General features: G+C 52.7%; 1 protein-coding gene across 1 annotated transcript in view; it reads right to left on the reverse strand.

The window, feature by feature from the left end:
* NIBAN2 (niban apoptosis regulator 2) overlaps positions 1-21,118 on the reverse strand; it is a 77,892-nt gene that overhangs the window by 27,985 nt on the left and 28,789 nt on the right. Inside the window, exons 3-8 of the mRNA XM_075324224.1 lie at positions 2,958-3,088; positions 2,702-2,830; positions 2,522-2,627; positions 1,885-2,049; positions 424-539; positions 183-287 (exon numbers count right to left, since the gene is read on the reverse strand). Of these exons, the coding sequence (XP_075180339.1) occupies positions 183-287; positions 424-539; positions 1,885-2,049; positions 2,522-2,627; positions 2,702-2,830; positions 2,958-3,088 (752 nt within the window). The remainder of the gene's footprint in view (positions 1-182; positions 288-423; positions 540-1,884; positions 2,050-2,521; positions 2,628-2,701; positions 2,831-2,957; positions 3,089-21,118) is intronic.

Genomic DNA, 21,118 nt, shown 5'->3' on the forward strand with positions numbered 1-21,118 from the left:
GGTCAACAGCACCGTTCAGACTGTCCACTGACCAACGAAAGTCAACAGACTTTCCGTGAACTAATGAAGATTAATGGCTACATGTATGATGCTCCTCTAGGGAAGGACGGCCACAACCTTCTTTTTAATTTCTCCAATGGTTATCTTATTCATCATTACATGCAAGGGAATGACTGACTCACCAACCACCAGGTCCTCTGCCGTTCTTGGGGTTTACCCCTTAATCTGGGGACAATGATGTTTTTCAAATCAGGAATAAGGTCCTCCATCACCAGATTGCAGAGAACCTGCACAATAAAGGCAGACAGTTATATGATGGAAATATAAAAAGTATCCAGAAACTTTAACAATTGATCAGAGATCCGGATTTTGTATAGAACACCACATTTTTATCGATCAGATGGTGGTATATACGTATCTTACCTGTACTTGGTTGCCGCACAACATGTCCCAGGTGCCATACTGATCACGTGCTTGTCTATACAGCCTGACAGAGTCTGTAAAAGCTGCCGATTCCACACGAGCATCTTCAGGGATACCTGACCGGTAGAGAAATCTGCAATTAAACTTCACTTACTGGGAATTCAGGTTGTTTCCAACTATATTGTGTTTTGTGTGTCGAAAACTAAGGCAGGGCGGCCCGGGCGCTCTAAGGCAGGGCGGCCCGGGCGCTCTAAGGCAGGGCGGCCCGGGCGCTCTAAGGCAGGGCGGCCCGGGCGCTCTAAGGCAGGGCGGCCCGGGCGCTCTAAGGCAGGGCGGCCCGGGCGCTCTAAGGCAGGGCGGCCCGGGCGCTCTAAGGCAGGGCGGCCCGGGCGCTCTAAGGCAGGGCGGCCCGGGCGCTCTAAGGCAGGGCGGCCCGGGCGCTCTAAGGCAGGGCGGCCCGGGCGCTCTAAGGCAGGGCGGCCCGGGCGCTCTAAGGCAGGGCGGCCCGGGCGCTCTAAGGCAGGGCGGCCCGGGCGCTCTAAGGCAGGGCGGCCCGGGCGCTCTAAGGCAGGGCGGCCCGGGCGCTCTAAGGCAGGGCGGCCCGGGCGCTCTAAGGCAGGGCGGCCCGGGCGCTCTAAGGCAGGGCGGCCCGGGCGCTCTAAGGCAGGGCGGCCCGGGCGCTCTAAGGCAGGGCGGCCCGGGCGCTCTAAGGCAGGGCGGCCCGGGCGCTCTAAGGCAGGACGGCCCGGGCGCTCTAAGGCAGGGCGGCCCGGGCGCTCTAAGGCAGGGCGGCCCTCCCCCAAAGGCGAGGCACCCAGCCACGTGAGATGAGAGGCAATTGGCAACGGGCGCCTCAGACATTTTGCAGACTTTTCAAACAACTGGAATGTGAATGGAGAAATGTATGAATGGCCATGGCCCAGACAATGGGCTGTGACAATTACTAGCCGCCGCCCCCCCCAAAAAAAAAAAAAAAAGTTTTGACATTTGCATCGAACAAACAGACAAAAAAATACGGCATTCTCTATCCGCTGTGTATCCAAACTACAAGGCTTTCTACCTCCTCTGCAGACAGCGATTTGTATATACAGGTGTGCAGTATACAGGTGTGCAGTATACAGGTGCAATTGTGTGTATCTAAGTGTACAGCGGAGAGCACGACTGCGGAGGACGCGGCAGGACAAGTGGGAGACGAAAGAATGGTAACAAGAAGGCTACTGAGATAACAAGGTACGGTTCATCGAGTGGCTATGTAGTAAGTGGAAAATAAATTTTGCAAACTAAGATGAGGTCAGGACCTGGGATTTTCCACCAGTAACATGCTGGTCTTCATCCAGTCCAACCAGTATGATCTCAAGTCTCCTAATTTTTGATGACACTATAGTCAATGTTAGACTTGTCCCCAGTAATATTTTCTGTGCCATCTTCCCTAATAATGTCTATTTCAGGCTCTGTACTTACCGTTATTGCAGTGACGGACACAGTCCTGGAACACGGCGCTCCATCGCTGCTGCTCGCGCTCGGTCATAAAACAGAAGTAGTAATGACGGCAGTACGGGTGCCACAAGATTACCGGGAACTGTGTTGCACATTTCATCTGTACGCTGCCTGCCTTCGCTTTTACACCTGCACATGAGAAACATCAAATTAAGCCACGGTTCACAGTCACTCCTTGTAACTTTACAATCACATACTGACACCAGAGAAGCATTAATGTGAATATACCAACTATATAGCCATATATGAATTTGCCATGTTTCAGAACCCATACCACATTGAAGGGGCGCTCTGAGAATATAATAAAAAAAAAAAAAAAAAAGCTGCCGTCACATATTTCAAGCAGCAACTCATCCTGATATGACCAGTTTGAAATATGTGATGGCAGCCATTTTTATCACATTCTCGGAGAACCCCTTTAATTCATTGGGATCCAACAAGATGCATAATAAGCTTTATAAGATGAACAAAATATTGCACAGTTCAGGCGGCTAAGGAAAGGCTTCAGCCATTTTAACACATAAGTGACTTGCGTAAATCAAGAATCCCAGGCACATGGAAGAAGACATACGGCATCCAGCTTTTGTGAAGAAGTACATACCTGGAATTGTGCTATTAAGCATTTCTGTGTACTGATCCAGGGAGGTGAGGACTCTGTACCCAGCGCAGTTTAGGCCAGCTCGGGGTTGCAGGCCACGCTCATAAGCCTAGTATGATAAATACATTTTTAGCAGCTAGACCCAGCTGTAGGGTCCTTATGGCGACAATGAACACCACTTACGATTTTATTCTCATACAATACTGGTCCATAATGATGAGGAACAAGGCAGAAACGGTTCCTCCACTTTTTCGTATCTTCCAGATACTGGAACAGGTTCCCAGTAAAAATCACCCGGTCCTTCAGCGGGATCTGAAAAAAAAAAACAGATTTACTTAGCAAATCTTTAGATCCCATGTGTACATGACCCTTTCACGTGAAAGAGGACGCGATTTGACAATTTCATATTTTAGAATTTTTGATATTTTGCCATTCCTACCTTCCGATGGAGTAGCTGTGTCTGCGGACCTCCATTCCCTTCGATCTCATAACGTACGCTGTTAAACAAAGCAACTCCATATTGCTCCTCATATAACTTCCCAAATTCTGCTAGCAGTTTTCCTGTCCGTTCTGTAATAAAAAGAGGAGAGATGGTCAGCATCTAAAAGAATAAAGCATATCCTCTCCTAAAGTATACATGTAATAAAATTGGGACCACACATTCACTTAAAGGGAATCTCACAAAAAAAAAAAAAAAGACAGCTGCACTCTGAAATGCTAAAGTATGAAAACCATGAATGCAAGAATATAGACCTGCATTATTATGGCTAAAGGGAATCCTTGAAAAAAAATTGAGATATTTATCCTACAAAAAAGGCCATTTTCATATTTGCCCAGTAGCCACGTCAAGGCATACCTCGTATAATGGGTACCTACTCTGACCTGAAGCCTCTCTCTGGGTCTAAAAAAAACACAAAACTCCTGTGTATGAGCAAGTAGGAATCTGCTACTAGAGAATAAAATCACTTGTGGCTAGTGATAGAGGCTTCAGTTCAGAGTAAGTACCCAGTATAGGAGCTATGCCTTGACGTGGCTACTGGGCAAATATGAAAATGGCCATTTTTGTAGGCTAAATATCTCAATTTCCTAGATTTCCTTTAGCAGTAATGCAGGTCTATACTATTACATTCATGGTTTTCATACTTTAGCATTTCAGAGTGCAACTGTTTTTTTTGTCATGTTCAGTTATGCACCTTTTCAGATTGCAATTTTAGTAGTACCGTCAGTCTTTTTTGTCTAGATTAAAGGGAATCTGTCGGCAGGTTTTAGCTATGTAATCTGAGTGCACCATGATGTAGGGGCTGAGACCCTGATTCCAGTGATGTATCACTTGGGTTACTGGGTACAGCAGTTGTGATACAATCACCGTTTTCTCTGCTGCAGATCTAGCAGAGCTCAGAATCCTGAGCTGTGTATAACCCCGCCCACACCACTAATTGGCTGCTTTCTCTGTACAGTGTATATTGACAGAAAGGTGCTGATCAGTGGTGGGAGCGTAGATGTACTGGGAGGCATGATGCATCATGCTAATCTCAGATTGCATAGCAAAAACCTGGTGAAAGATTCCCTTTAAAGAGAGTTTGTGGCCCCCATAATTCAATTTTCAATTCAAGGATGCAAACACCCACATTTGCATGAGTAGTAAAGATAATTTTCTGGAAAATCAAAGCTAAGAAAATGTAACACCAAACATAATTTTTATAGGGACCAAGTCCCTGAATTGTGGGGTTGACCGAGACAGTAATGGAAACCCATAAATTTATAGTATGTGGAATATGTTGCTGCTATATAAATAAAATTATTATTTCATAATTTACGACATTTCACACATTTGTTATAGATTGACCTAAAGAGCAATTTAACCATCAATTATAAGGTTGTACGGAAGCGTCCTGTGGGCTTGCGCCCATACGTCCGTCCAGTGCCCGAGAGACTGGGATAAGTCATTAGATCCATAAAGGATACATGAGGATTGTCGAAGAAGTCTGAGAAGAAGAGCTAAGCGAGGATTATCTATTGACTAATGTAAGCAAAATCATAATAATCCAGAGAGCAGCTGACTAAGACCAAGGCAATGTGTGAGCGGTCACTGTCCGAGCATCCCGACAGCATGCGTCACTGGTCAGTGATTATGTGCCAAAGAATAAATGCAGAAAACATCCGAGAAGTATTCCGATTACCAGTTACTGTAATTACCCAGAGCAGACGAAGACGAGCAGCTGTGGAATTCACTAGAAAAACAGGGTATCAAGTTATAGGTGTTGTCTAGTCTTCCTTCAGGAGCTCACTGCTCCCCTATCTCCTGACTTGCTAGAGGTCACTATGCTCCTGCAGGCTGACAGGCGGGATGACCAAGCTACTGGCCTGAACACTATGCTCCTGCAGGCTGACAGACGGGATGTCCAAGCTACTGGCCTGAACGCTATGCTCCTGCAGGCTGACAGGCGGGATGTCCAAGCTACTGGCCTGAACACTATGCTCCTGCAGGCTGACAGGAGGATGTCCGAGCCAGGGCCAGAACACTACGCTCCTGCAGGCTGACAGGCGGGATGTCCGAGGAACTGGCCTGAACACTGTGCTCCTGCAGGCTGACAGGAGGATGTCCGAGCCAGTGGCCTGAACACTGCGCTCCTGCAGGCTGACAGGCGGGATGTCCGAGGAACTGGCCTGAACACTGCTCCTGCAGGCTAACAGGAGGATGTCCGAGCCAGGGCCAGAACACTACGCTCCTGCAGGCTGACAGGCGGGATGTCCGAGCCACTGGCTGAACACTGCGCTCCTGCAGGCTGACAGGCGGGATGTCCGAGCCACTGGCTGAACACTGCGCTCCTGCAGGCTGACAGGCGGGATGTCCGAGGAACTGGCCTGAACACTGCTCCTGCAGGCTAACAGGAGGATGTCCGAGCCAGGGCCAGAACACTACGCTCCTGCAGGCTGACAGGCGGGATGTCCGAGCCACTGGCTGAACACTGCGCTCCTGCAGGCTGACAGGCGGGATGTCCCAGGAACTGGCCTGAACACTGCGCTCCTGCAGGCTGACAGGAGGATGTCCGAGCCAGTGGCCTGAACACTACACTCCTGCAGGCTGACAGGAGGATGTCCGAGCCAGGGCCGGAACACTACGCTCCTGCAGGCTGACAGGCGGGATGTCCGAGCCAGGGCCAGAACACTACGCTCCTGCAGGCTGACAGGCGGGATGTCCGAGGAACTGGCCTGAACACTGCTCCTGCAGGCTGACAGGAGGATGTCCGAGCCAGTGGCCTGAACACTACACTCCTGCAGGCTGACAGGAGGATGTCCGAGCCAGGGCCGGAACACTACGCTCCTGCAGGCTGACAGGCGGGATGTCCGAGCCACTGGCTGAACACTGCGCTCCTGCAGGCTGACAGGAGGATGTCCGAGGAACTGGCCTGAACACTGCGCTCCTGCAGGCTGACAGGAGGATGTCCGAGCCAGTGGCCTGAACACTACACTCCTGCAGGCTGACAGGAGGATGTCCGAGCCAGGGCCGGAACACTACGCTCCTGCAGGCTGACAGGCGGGATGTCCGAGCCACTGGCTGAACACTGCGCTCCTGCAGGCTGACAGGCGGGATGTCCGAGGAACTGGCCTGAACACTATGCTCCTGCAGGCTGACAGGAGGATGTCCGAGCCAGGGCCAGAACACTACGCTCCTGCAGGCTGACAGGAGGATGTCCGAGCCAGGGCCAGAACACTACGCTCCTGCAGGCTGACAGGCGGGATGTCCGAGGAACTGGCCGGAACACTACGCTCCTGCAGGCTGACAGGCGGGATGTCCGAGCCACTGGCTGAACACTGCGCTCCTGCAGGCTGACAGGCGGGATGTCCGAGCCACTGGCTGAACACTGCGCTCCTGCAGGCTGACAGGCGGGATGTCCGAGGAACTGGCCTGAACACTACACTCCTGCAGGCTGACAGGAGGATGTCCGAGCCAGGGCCGGAACACTACGCTCCTGCAGGCTGACAGGCGGGATGTCCGAGCCACTGGCTGAACACTGCGCTCCTGCAGGCTGACAGGCGGGATGTCCGAGGAACTGGCCTGAACACTATGCTCCTGCAGGCTGACAGGAGGATGTCCGAGCCAGGGCCAGAACACTACGCTCCTGCAGGCTGACAGGCGGGATGTCCGAGCCACTGGCCTGAACACTATGCTCCTGCAGGCTGACAGGAGGATGTCCGAGCCAGGGCCAGAACACTACGCTCCTGCAGGCTGACAGGCGGGATGTCCGAGCCACTGGCTGAACACTGCGCTCCTGCAGGCTGACAGGCGGGATGTCCGAGCCACTGGCTGAACACTGCGCTCCTGCAGGCTGACAGGCGGGATGTCCGAGGAACTGGCTGAACACTGCGCTCCTGCAGGCTGACAGGCGGGATGTCCGAGGAACTGGCCTGAACACTGCTCCTGCAGGCTAACAGGAGGATGTCCGAGCCAGGGCCAGAACACTACGCTCCTGCAGGCTGACAGGCGGGATGTCCGAGCCACTGGCTGAACACTGCGCTCCTGCAGGCTGACAGGCGGGATGTCCCAGGAACTGGCCTGAACACTGCGCTCCTGCAGGCTGACAGGAGGATGTCCGAGCCAGTGGCCTGAACACTACACTCCTGCAGGCTGACAGGAGGATGTCCGAGCCAGGGCCGGAACACTACGCTCCTGCAGGCTGACAGGCGGGATGTCCGAGCCAGGGCCAGAACACTACGCTCCTGCAGGCTGACAGGCGGGATGTCCGAGCCACTGGCTGAACACTGCGCTCCTGCAGGCTGACAGGAGGATGTCCGAGGAACTGGCCTGAACACTGCTCCTGCAGGCTGACAGGAGGATGTCCGAGCCAGGGCCAGAACACTGCGCTCCTGCAGGCTGACAGGCGGGATGTCCGAGGAACTGGCCTGAACACTGCGCTCCTGCAGGCTGACAGGAGGATGTCCGAGCCAGTGGCCTGAACACTACACTCCTGCAGGCTGACAGGAGGATGTCCGAGCCAGGGCCGGAACACTACGCTCCTGCAGGCTGACAGGCGGGATGTCCGAGCCAGGGCCAGAACACTACGCTCCTGCAGGCTGACAGGCGGGATGTCCGAGGAACTGGCCTGAACACTGCTCCTGCAGGCTGACAGGAGGATGTCCGAGCCAGTGGCCTGAACACTACACTCCTGCAGGCTGACAGGAGGATGTCCGAGCCAGGGCCGGAACACTACGCTCCTGCAGGCTGACAGGCGGGATGTCCGAGCCACTGGCTGAACACTGCGCTCCTGCAGGCTGACAGGAGGATGTCCGAGGAACTGGCCTGAACACTGCGCTCCTGCAGGCTGACAGGAGGATGTCCGAGCCAGTGGCCTGAACACTACACTCCTGCAGGCTGACAGGAGGATGTCCGAGCCAGGGCCGGAACACTACGCTCCTGCAGGCTGACAGGCGGGATGTCCGAGCCACTGGCTGAACACTGCGCTCCTGCAGGCTGACAGGCGGGATGTCCGAGGAACTGGCCTGAACACTATGCTCCTGCAGGCTGACAGGAGGATGTCCGAGCCAGGGCCAGAACACTACACTCCTGCAGGCTGACAGGAGGATGTCCGAGCCAGGGCCGGAACACTACGCTCCTGCAGGCTGACAGGCGGGATGTCCGAGCCACTGGCTGAACACTGCGCTCCTGCAGGCTGACAGGAGGATGTCCGAGGAACTGGCCTGAACACTGCGCTCCTGCAGGCTGACAGGAGGATGTCCGAGCCAGTGGCCTGAACACTACACTCCTGCAGGCTGACAGGAGGATGTCCGAGCCAGGGCCGGAACACTACGCTCCTGCAGGCTGACAGGCGGGATGTCCGAGCCACTGGCTGAACACTGCGCTCCTGCAGGCTGACAGGAGGATGTCCGAGGAACTGGCCTGAACACTGCGCTCCTGCAGGCTGACAGGAGGATGTCCGAGCCAGTGGCCTGAACACTACACTCCTGCAGGCTGACAGGAGGATGTCCGAGCCAGGGCCGGAACACTACGCTCCTGCAGGCTGACAGGCGGGATGTCCGAGCCACTGGCTGAACACTGCGCTCCTGCAGGCTGACAGGCGGGATGTCCGAGGAACTGGCCTGAACACTATGCTCCTGCAGGCTGACAGGAGGATGTCCGAGCCAGGGCCAGAACACTACACTCCTGCAGGCTGACAGGAGGATGTCCGAGCCAGGGCCGGAACACTACGCTCCTGCAGGCTGACAGGCGGGATGTCCGAGCCACTGGCTGAACACTGCGCTCCTGCAGGCTGACAGGAGGATGTCCGAGGAACTGGCCTGAACACTGCGCTCCTGCAGGCTGACAGGAGGATGTCCGAGCCAGTGGCCTGAACACTACACTCCTGCAGGCTGACAGGAGGATGTCCGAGCCAGGGCCGGAACACTACGCTCCTGCAGGCTGACAGGCGGGATGTCCGAGCCAGGGCCGGAACACTGCGCTCCTGCAGGCTGACAGGCGGGATGTCCGAGGAACTGGCCTGAACACTGCGCTCCTGCAGGCTGACAGGAGGATGTCCGAGCCAGTGGCCTGAACACTACACTCCTGCAGGCTGACAGGAGGATGTCCGAGCCAGGGCCGGAACACTACGCTCCTGCAGGCTGACAGGCGGGATGTCCGAGCCACTGGCTGAACACTGCGCTCCTGCAGGCTGACAGGCGGGATGTCCGAGCCACTGGCTGAACACTGCGCTCCTGCAGGCTGACAGGCGGGATGTCCGAGCCACTGGCTGAACACTGCGCTCCTGCAGGCTGACAGGCGGGATGTCCGAGCCACTGGCTGAACACTGCGCTCCTGCAGGCTGACAGGAGGATGTCCGAGCCAGTGGCCTGAACACTACACTCCTGCAGGCTGACACAGAGGATGTTCGAGCCTCTTGCCTGAATGCTGCGCTCCTGCAGGCTGACAGGCAGCATGTATATACTAAGTACCCTGTTATTAAGCACTTGCAATTTATTTATTTATAGTCAGGGTATTTTTCATACACTTTTTCTCTTTGTTTTTTTTCTTGTCTGAGCCACTGGCCTGAATGCTGCGCTCCTGCAGGCTGACAGGAGGATGTCTGAGCCACTGGCCTGAACACTGCTCTCCTGCAGGCTGACAGGCAGCATGTATATACTAAGTACCCTGTTATTAAGCACTTGCAATTTATTTATTTATAGTCAGGGTATTTTTCATACACTTTTTCTCTTTGTTTTTTTTCTTGTCTGAGCCACTGGCCTGAATGCTGCGCTCCTGCAGGCTGACAGGAGGGATGTCTGAGCCACTGGCCTGAATGCTGCGCTCCCGCAGGCTGACAGGAGGGATGTCTGAGCCACTGGCCTGAATGCTGCGCTCCCGCAGGCTGACAGGAGGGACGTCCGAGCCACCGCCCTGAACACTATGCTCCTGCAGGCTGACAGGCAGGATGTCTGGGCCACTGGCCTGAGCATTAAGTCCCCTTAGGCTGACAGGAGGGATGTCCGAGCCACTTGCCTGAATGCTGCGCTCTACTAAGCCACTAGAGTTCGCTTTGCCTCTGTGGCATCAAAGGAGCGCAGGGAAGCACTAAGAGCTGCTCTTGCCCTTTTTGCCCATGGACCTGGCCACCACTGATAGACTACAGAATAGGCCGACAGCTTAGGCAACAATCTAATTAAATTCCGAATAACTAAGAAGAGCTTTAATAAGTGATAAATTGCAAGGTTGCTCATTTCTACAAACACTTAGCAATTTTATCAATTTAAGCAGTTGTGACAACCCCTTTAAGAGGAAATTGTGTAATTTTCCTACTGAAACCTGATATATGGCTGTTTAAGTCGTAGAACAATAGAAATAATGATACCTGTCTTGTAGCTATCCGATGTGCCAGTGCTGAGAAGTCAAGCTGTAAAGCAATATGTAAATTAGACAGGCAGTGCGTAGATGCGCTGAACATAGACACGCCCCCAATGCACTTAGGCGCTAATTTGCATGTGAATTTAAAAAGCTTGATTTCTCAGCACTGGCACATCGGATTATTACAAGACAGGTATCATTTTTATCGTTTTAAAACAGATATAGCCGTACCACTCTTCCTCCAGCTGTGTATCTGACGCCCTGGCCTATCAGGTCGTCACAGGGTATTGTGCAATCTGCCCTTCTGTGCAATATCCATCTCCTCCTTGGTTACAGGTCACCAACTTGTGTTGCCAAAACCAGCTAATCAAAATCCTAGGAACACTCTGCACCGCACCCACCAGACACACCAGTGGACGGCCTGAGTGGAATAGGGTCGCCCACTTGGGGGGTTGGTAAGGGGAGGTCAGGAGTTTCAGCAGAAGAGAGTGTAGTCTTGGGGGTGAAGGAGAGAGGTGGTCAGGAGCCGGGCTCCTTGGAAGTAACTAGGTGGCAGACGTTGGTCTGGGCCTGGTAGGAGCCGGACCTCCGGTCACAGGGGATCGTGACAAGGGGCAAGGAACTGTCGAGGAGGACAGCCGGCGGCCTTGTACCATCACTGGGCTGGGACCAGGGCACGACGGGGTACGTGGACCCTAGGTCAGGGAGTAGCTTCAGGCAACCTGACAATTCACCCTACAAGAACGGAGCCTTCAAGATTCGCTCTCCACCAGCTCCAAAATCGGGGTACTAGCGCAACAATGGGGATAGGACTTTCCACAAAACGGTCCAGGAAATCCCAAGCGTGAACCCTGAGAGCAGGCTCCCACAGTTAGCCACACTGGGGAGCGGGACCCAATTAGTTTTACGCTACCGGGGTCAACTAAGAAGTAGACAAAGTGCCAGGGAAGAGGTCACAGATCATCAGGCAACACCATCGGGGACGAGACCCAAAACGTGCTCCCCTCAGTGACAACGGTGTCCAGAACTTTGGTTTACCAAGTTGTCGGTGTCAGCTTCATGAACTGAGAGTGCGCAACTGACCCTGTCATCCCTCAACGGCACTTCCTAGCTCCATCACCGAGTCCCGGAGCATGCCCCGTGCCCGTGGAGGGTTGTAACACCTAGCTGCCCCCGTCATCACCCCGGGTACTCCCCAACGGCAGCGGTGGTACCCCACCTTACCACACACCACAGGTCACGTCACAAACTCTAAATTCATAATCCCCTGTAAATCCCCCCCCTTCCCCCATCATCATTTCAGCGGCTGCACTACCCCCGGGTACGGACGCCCCTCGAGCCGTCGCGGATCTGGATCCGAGCAGCCCGGCTGCTGACGTGGGGGTGGCACATGTATCCTTCACAGAGAGGCTTATAAGCCAGGATAGTCCAGGTAGCCATCTATGTATTCTGACTACACCAAGACCAACAAAACACCCCGTAAAGTGCATTATGCATCACAGGTCACATTGTAACCACCTCCCGTTCTATATATATTTGGCCATATAACGCTGTATTAACAATACCTGATTATACAGCTACATCTTCATTAGCGCAGTCCTTTCAGCTATAATTAAACCCTACCTTCAATTTAACACAGTCACACCCGCTATACTACATGACTGCTCACAATACTAGTTTGCCACGTGCTGGACATGCTGCAATATGTGTATCTGAAACAACAGATACCCATGAAAAAGTGCGGCAAGGCGAAACAGAGCGAGATCTGAACAGCACTCGCTGGATCTTCAGTACAATGTCGTGGGTCACATCTGTTGTTACTCAGTATCTGTTCTCCAGTTACGAGACTTTAATCCGGTTATATAACAAATCATATATTCTGCTCAACCACCTCCCTGTGTCCCAGTACACGTTATTTACGGCAGTCATAGTGGTTCAATGTGCCGTGACTCACTATAGGAAAATGCAAATCATCTCATGAATTCGGGACATTTTCTTCATGCACCCATCACCCCATCTAAGAAAACGGAGGCCACATGTATACAAAAAGGAGGCTCGTACCAGCTTATTGCAGAACCAAACTGATCTCATGGCCATAGCTTTATACTAGCCCCCGCAGATATGTGCACAATGGTCATTTTTAGGGGGACTCTGACCATCATTATATTGGCCGAAAATGATGGTCACAGTCCCCCCTAAAAATTGACGAAAATTGTCTGAACTCTCTGATTTCAACGGGACCGCATCGGACATCTGTTGAGGCCTCCACCGGATAGCTATCAGGGAAGAGAAGGATCAGTCCATTGGGCGGCTCCTTTTATTTTCGGTGGAGATGAGCCCCTGTTAGGGGAGTCTCCTTTCGCCCCATGGGAACCACATGAACCATTGTCCAAGTTTTGGTTCCAGGGACATCTGTGACCTGGAGTGATCTAAACAGAAGGGTGTTGGGTTTCTTTTTAAGTAATATAATTAGGAAAACACTTGTTTATCCAAAAAGGTGCGAGAGAATACAATCCGTTTTGTTCTTATAGAAACCTTCTTGTGTCTTATAACTGAATGTTGTCATAGGGCTTCGCCAACACTGATGGGCCGGGAAGTTTCACACTTCTACACACACCCCTGCGGGTCTTATTGGTGCATAGTTATTTCTTTGTTTGAGGTACTATATAAACTGGTCACATGATGTAATAAAGCAGAAACTTTCAGTACACCACAAACCGCGTGTGCTGCATTGATTTTCCAAGCGCTTATAACACATTTTATTAATTTCCAGAATGCAAATTTGTGATTATATTAGAATGGCCGAAGTACTTTGTTTTCTGGAACAATTTCAAGGGTGCCAACACGATGTATAACCCAACAGTAAAGGAAAAGATGAGGGGATGGTTTTGCAGGAAGCTTTCTTGTATGGAGCCCCACGTGTGCGTACAGTATGAGATGGAATATAATGTGAACCAGAATATCATCCTGATGTGGCCCCAGCATTAGTACATATGGAGGACAGATTGTTGTTCCCTCAGTGCAGCAGCACAGCCTCAATAACGTTAGGAGACTTTAGATCACCGGTAGATTCCAGTCCAATCGGCCACTAAGATCATTAATTTCTATAAACCTGACAGCATCAAAAAGCATCTCCTGGACAGATGCTCAGACGCTCAAGTCCTTTCTTTAAAAAGTTGAACATTTTTTTACTTTTTCTGTCCCACCTCATGGCAAACAAAGCATCTGGTCTGCACAGGTTGGACTGGCCCACAGGAGGGAAGGAGAATCCTCTGGTGGGCCCCTTTGCAGTTCTGTCCCCCAAACATGATCAGCAGTTTGCACAATACACTTGTTTCTCCATGTACAAAGGAAGCATCTCATCATTCATTTTACAAAGTACCAAAAAAATGAATAATCGAAAAAAACAAAGAGAAAATGATAGCAGCCAAAAAGAGCTTCCATAGTCATCAACACAAAACCACCAGAAATGATTGGGAACGACACAAGTGGGAATGATAAAGGCAATGTACCATAAGAGATGAACCCTTAGACATTTCTGCACCTTTCTTCTGGCAGATCTCTCCGATGAGTCTTGCTTCTTTTGGCTGACCTCATTACTAATAACCCGGTGAGGTTACTACAGGAACACAAAAACAACCCAAGTATTTTGGAAGTTGCATCACATTGGAAATCGCCCTCTCGGCCGTCAGCGCACGTACAAAGAAATGGGTGCCGCCGCCCTCTTGGGGGAGCTTGTCCGGGTCACGTCCCCTGCAGCACTGCCTGGTGGTCTGTGGCCTTCGGGCACAATGATTTTAGAGTGTCTAGGTGGCCCGTCAGTTTGGAGCTTTCTGGACCTCGCTCCCTACTAATTGTAGCAGAGGAGCTTGCTCTAAGGAGCTCACGCTTGGGATTTCAGGGGGCTGCTTTGCTTGGAAAGCCCTATCCCCCTCGTTGCGCTAGTGCGCCCGATCTCTGAGCTTGGTGGGAACAGTCCATATAGGCCCTGTCCTCCACAGGTTAATGGCCAGGTTGCTTGAAGCTTCTCCCCGACCTAGGGTCCGTGTACCCCAACTTGCCTTCGGTCCCAGCCCGGCTATTGAACTGCGGCTGATGGCTATCCTCCAAGACTAGCCAAGCACCCAGTCCCAATCTCCCACAACCGGGTCTCCGACTCCTCCCGGTCCAGACCACCGTCTGTGACCTAGTCTGCTTCTCCCCTGGGAGCTCCAACTCCCAGCTTCCTTCGAGCTCTTCACAGCTCGAGGGCTACCACTGAACTTCCTCTCTCTTTGCTCCCTTGGAGCTGACTGACTTGTCACCTCCCACCTTCTTGCCTGACCCCTGGGTGGGCGGCCCTATTCCAGCTTAGCAGCCCATTGGTGTGCCTGACAGGGTGTGGTGCGAGGTGTCACTAGGATTTGTGTATGCTGGAGGAGGCAGTACTGCAAGATGGGGACCAAGAACCATGGGGGGTTGAGTCCTGCACTCGGAGATAAAGAGCGTGCAGTACCCTTTGACAACCTGACTAATCCAGGGGCGTCACAGAGACGTGCCTCACCAGTGCTCTGGTGGGACGCAGGAGTTCACATGGTTGCCAAGGGGAGAGCTTAATTGCTCCCTCGGGAACCGGCGCCACACGCAGGATGCAGGACCTTAGGAAAGACCATTCTCCAAGTTGGTTTTCCAGAATCTGCCAGGACAGGGAGGTTTCAAGCTTTCCTGGTCACAAAGAGCCTGAAAGCATAGTGCCAGATGGGATCCGGGGCCTGAGACAGCACCAGGCCCCAGTGTGGAGCCGCGGCACCTGAAAATAGGGATAAGAGTACTACTCGAGATGAACTGGGGTCACAAAGTAGCTTTAAGCCACGGGATCCAATCCACACGGCGCTAGGAGGAAGGGACTGACCGAGCACCAAACCGGACTGACCTCTGAAAGGATTCGGGTTCGACGGAGCCCATCACAGAGGGTGACCAGTACTAACCAGGCGAGTGGCACAGCACAAAGAGTGATTCAAGACACCTGGAAACCGCAGCAATTGACTTTGTCTCGATTACCGGCACTGCCGCCCTACGCCTCGGCGCCAAACGCCATCACTACTCCCCTCATCCTCCTCCACCTGTGGGGAGTGATACCATCCCTGGCTCAAACTACCATCCGCACCGGAGGACAGTGTCCGCAGCGGCGGCTAAATCCCTGGCTGCGTACCACAGGTGGCGTCACGACATTCATCCTACTACTACTCCCATCATCTTCCCTCTTTATTGGTGTACACCTTGGGGAACGAAGCCGGGCAGGCCACCGCGACATCCCAGATCATCACACCGGCCCGGTGACGAGTTATTCAGGTACGAGACACCCCAGTTCCTGAATCATTCTGCCCCCTGGGTGCTACACTGGCATCACCTCAGAGGAAGTATAATCCTAGGGGCGGCATCACCCTAGGGGCGGCATCACCCCAGAGGAAGTATAATCCTAGGGGCGGCATTACCCTGGGGGCGGCATCACCCCAGAGGCAGTATAATCCTAGGGGCGGCATCACCCTGGGGGGCGGCATCACCCCAGAGGCAGTATAATCCTAGGGGCGGCATCACCCTGGGGGGCGGCATCACCCCAGAGGCAGTATAATCCTGGGGGCGGCGTCACCCTGGGGGCGGCATCACCCTAGAGGAAGTATAATCCTAGAGGCACTACAATCCTAGGGGCGGCATCCCCCTAGAGGCAGTATAATCCTAGGGGCGGCATCCCCCTAGAGGCAGTATAATCCTAGGGGCGGCATCCCCCTAGAGGCAGTATAATCCTAGGGGCGGCATCCCCCTAGAGGCAGTATAATCCTAGGGGCGGCATCCCCCTAGAGGCAGTATAATCCTAGGGGCGGCATCCCCCTAGAGGCAGTATAATCCTAGGGGCGGCATCCCCCTAGAGGCAGTATAATCCTAGGGGCGGCATCCCCCTAGAGGCAGTATAATCCTAGGGGCGGCATCCCCCTAGAGGCAGTATAATCCTAGGGGCGGCATCCCCCTAGAGGCAGTATAATCCTAGGGGCGGCATCCCCCTAGAGGCAGTATAATCCTAGGGGCGGCATCCCCCTAGAGGCAGTATAATCCTAGGGGCGGCATCCCCCTAGAGGCAGTATAATCCTAGGGGCGGCATCCCCCTAGAGGCAGTATAATCCTAGGGGCGGCATCCCCCTAGAGGCAGTATAATCCTAGGGGCGGCATCCCCCTAGAGGCAGTATAATCCTAGGGGCGGCATCCCCCTAGAGGCAGTATAATCCTAGGGGCGGCATCCCCCTAGAGGCAGTATAATCCTAGGGGCGGCATCCCCCTAGAGGCAGTATAATCCTAGGGGCGGCATCCCCCTAGAGGCAGTATAATCCTAGGGGCGGCATCCCCCTAGAGGCAGTATAATCCTAGGGGCGGCATCCCCCTAGAGGCAGTATAATCCTAGGGGCGGCATCCCCCTAGAGGCAGTATAATCCTAGGGGCGGCATCCCCCTAGAGGCAGTATAATCCTAGGGGCGGCATCCCCCTAGAGGCAGTATAATCCTAGGGGCGGCATCCCCCTAGAGGCAGTATAATCCTAGGGGCGGCATCCCCCTAGAGGCAGTATAATCCTAGGGGCGGCATCCCCCTAGAGGCAGTATAATCCTAGGGGCGGCATCCCCCTAGAGGCAGTATAATCCTAGGGGCGGCATCCCCCTAGAGGCAGTATAATCCTAGGGGCGGCATCCCCCTAGAGGCAGTATAATCCTAGGGGCGGCATCCCCCTAGAGGCAGTATAATCCTAGGGGCGGCATCCCCCTAGAGGCAGTATAATCCTAGGGGCGGCATCCCCCTAGAGGCAGTATAATCCTAGGGGCGGCATCCCCCTAGAGGCAGTATAATCCTAGGGGCGGCATCCCCCTAGAGGCAGTATAATCCTAGGGGCGGCATCCCCCTAGAGGCAGTATAATCCTAGGGGCGGCATCCCCCTAGAGGCAGTATAATCCTAGGGGCGGCATCCCCCTAGAGGCAGTATAATCCTAGGGGCGGCATCCCCCTAGAGGCAGTATAATCCTAGGGGCGGCATCCACCTAGAGGCAGTATAATCCTAGGGGCGGCATCCCCCTAGAGGCAGTATAATCCTAGGGAGTGGTCTCACCCTATGGGGCAGGATCACTCTAGGGGGCGGCATAAACCTCACACGCGGTAAGAGGAATTCACTGGAATACTAAAGACTGTGCAAGGATCCGGCATATACTATTTCCTGCAGAGTTTGTTGCCAATAATTGGACCAAACATATCCAGAATATGGAATAGTCCTTGAAGAAGTCCAAGTATCCCATAAAGAGTAAATAAATGGGAGCCATCAGATTTTCTGTTTTCATTGCCGGAGATTCCCATCTTAAACCTAAAGGTCTGAGAAATACGACAGTCTCGGGTCTCGGATGTTTACCTTCTGTGGTCACATGAAGAAATGTTCGGCGGAGGAGGTGTGGACTTTTTATAAAGTCAGCTCTGATCTATTTTGAGAAACCACAAGAAACATCCACATTAAGACTCGAAGAAGTAGGTTGAAAATTAGCCTCACCAATTCCCAACCTAATCGACAAACGCCCGCCCGGCTAACCCAACCGCTCGCCCCTACTGGAATTTTATTAATGGTGTTTGGCTTGGGCAAAAAATAAACAACAAACCTATTAAAAATGGACGGTCTTCGAGTGCCATGCATTTCTTAATCAACTCCTCTAACCTTGGGTTGACTACAAAGGACAATAAAAAGTGTTGTGGGACCCAAAAGTGATCCTCCACCCTGGGGATGAGAAGTGACTATATGTTTTTAGGTATAAGCCACCCTACTGGTGCCAGCCATGGGCGGGGAGGGGGTTCCCATGTTGGTTACACCTGCAGCCTAACCACAAGCAGCAGGTTCTTTCATTTCTCGATTCACTAAACATCTTGACAGAAAGCGCAACTGGAAAGATCTCCGTTAAAAGTAGACGAGGCTTGAAGATTCAGGCCTGAAGATGCCAATAACGCTGCCCGTGGTCAAACCCTGTTTATGGAGCAGAATTTTACTTAGGCGGAATATAATACCAGGACGCACCCATGAACAAGGGTGGCAAAGATTCTGGGGCGTGGAAACTTTTGCATACATCTTCTTTAAATAATATCAACTAGCGAATAAGTATAATCTTTATCTTCACGCTTTTTCATTTCAAAGAATTGACAAAAGGTGGAAAAAAAAGGGCAGCAGAAACGTGCAAGGGGGAAATACCGGTCCAAATTTCTTGTAGATTTTCCACATTTCATCCTTTGTGGAAATTTGAAAATTATTATTATTATAATAATTAAATAATAAACGCTACTTAACATTCTATGGAGAGGGAGGAGCTAGAGGTGAAACCAGACTTTCTACTACAAGTTCTCCTAAGGGGGAGGAGCTAGAGGTGAAACCAGACTTTCTACTACAAGTTCTCCTAAGGGGGAGGAGCTAGAGGTGAAACCAGACTTTCTACTAGAAGTTCTCCTAAGGGGGAGGAGCTAGAGGTGAAACCAGACTTTTTACTACAAGTTCTCCTAAGGGCATGAGCTAGATGCAGGCACAAACATCCTGCTGCAAGTTCTCCTAAGGAGGAAGATCTATAAGCAGACATTCTACTGCAAGTTCTCCTAATGGGGAGGAGCTAGATGCGGGCACAAACATCCAAGCTGCAAGTTCTCCTAAGGAGGAAGACCTATAAGCAGACATTCTACTGCAAGTTGTCCTAAGGGGGAGGAGCTAGAGGTGGAACCAGACTTTCTGCTGCAAGTTCTCCTAATGAGGAAGAGCTATAAGCAGACATTCTATTGCAAGTTCTCCTAAGGGAGAGCAGCTCTAGACAGACATTCTACTGCAAGTTCTAATGGGGAGCAGCTAGATGCAGGCACAGACATTCTGCTGCAAGTTCTCCAAAGGAGGAGGAGATATAAGCAGACATTCTACTGCAAGTTCTAATGTGGAGGAGCTATAGGCAGACATTCTACTGCAAATTCTTCTAGGTGGGAGGAGTTACAGGTGGAACCAGACATTCTACTGCAAGTTCTAAGGGGAGGAGCTATAGGCAGACAGATATTCTACTGCAAGTTCTCCTAATGTGGAGGAGCTATAGGCAGATGGACATTCTACTGCAAATTTACCTGAGTGAGAGGAGCTAGAGGTGGAACCAGATGTTCTACTGCAAGTTCTAAGGGGAGGAGCTATAGGCAGACCAATATTCTGCAAGTTCTCCTGAAACTTCAGTTACAGTTCTCCATGGAACTATAGGAGTACCAAGTGACATCTACTATCTGACTAACGGTGAAGCCTGTATTCACCAAAGATGTATTTTACCTGTGAATACAGTGGCAGACATTCAGGTAGTATCAGTACGGATAACGGCAGGAAAAGTAGTGACGACAGTATTAATAAAAGAAGCAGCAGAGCTAGGGAAGTGGTTTACACTAGTCAGGACAGTGACGGCTTTAAATGAGAGCTGATAAATCTTTAATAGCCTGTTTATGGTGCATTTACACCGGCCTTTTACCACGATTGAGTGTTCCTAGAAACGCTCCTTTCCCGATCAGCTGGTGTAAACAGTTGTCAGTCAAAATGCTCGTTCGTCGGGTGAAAGGACTCAAAACTATTGGCCACAACTGTAGTATTAACAGTGATAACAGCTGTAGATTCAGCAAGTAATGGTAGGAGTAGTAGTAAATAGGAGTAGTAGTGACAAGCTGTGATCATACAAATTACCAGATGTGATGTCATCAATGGATAAAGCGCAGTAATGTCTGAAATATCCCCACAAATGAACAATGAATCATCCTTTGATAGGAAGAGTATATTTTGGGGCAGATATCTGTGAGTTACATATCCATACGGCACTATAGTGACTCACATCATCATGGGAGATTATTTCACAAACTTATTTTATGAATTCGGACTAATGAGATCCCTTATAATAACACTTTGCAGATCTATAGAGCGGTCTGGTTTTTCTGTCTTGATTTTGCGGTGGGAAGCAGAGAAGGATGTAGGCAGGAAGAAGGAGTTCTACTAAGAAAAGTGATTCACTCACACCCCCATCTGACTCACAGACATCTGCTCCTCGCATGTGACTGCGGCGCGGACCCCATGATGTGTAATACTGACACACAGCTACACAGACACCATAGTATGGTACTATGCTCTGCAGTACATGTCTCCTGGCACTAATGCTACGCCTGCTGAGGGTGGGCACAGTCTCTTGGCCGCAGGGGGGGGGCCGCCCACTCTCTTGGCCGCAGGGGGGGGGGGCGGGGCACTCTCTTGGCCGCAGGGGCGGGCCGCCCGCTCTCTTGGGCGCGGGGGGGCCCACTCTCTTGGCGGCAGGGGGGGGGCCCCACTCTCTTGGCGGCAGGGGGGGGGCCCCACTCTCTTGGCGGCAGGGGGGGGGCCCCACTCTTGGCGGCAGGGGGGGGGGCCCCACTCTCTTGGCGGCAGGGGGGGGGGCCCCACTCTCTTGGCGGCAGGGGGGGGGGCCCCACTCTCTTGGCGGCAGGGGGGGGGCCCCACTCTCTTGGCGGCAGGGGGGGGGGCCCCACTCTCTTGGCGGCAGGGGGGGGGCCCCACTCTCTTGGCGGCAGGGGGGGGGGCCCCACTCTCTTGGCGGCAGGGGGGGGGGCCCCACTCTCTTGGCGGCAGGGGGGGGGCCCCACTCTCTTGGCGGCAGGGGGGGGGCCCCACTCTCTTGGCGGCAGGGGGGGGGGCCCCCACTCTCTTGGCGGCAGGGGGGGCCCCA

Source organism: Anomaloglossus baeobatrachus, chromosome 9 (assembly GCF_048569485.1).
Source record: "Anomaloglossus baeobatrachus isolate aAnoBae1 chromosome 9, aAnoBae1.hap1, whole genome shotgun sequence".
Classification (NCBI taxonomy): Eukaryota; Metazoa; Chordata; class Amphibia; order Anura; family Aromobatidae; genus Anomaloglossus; species Anomaloglossus baeobatrachus.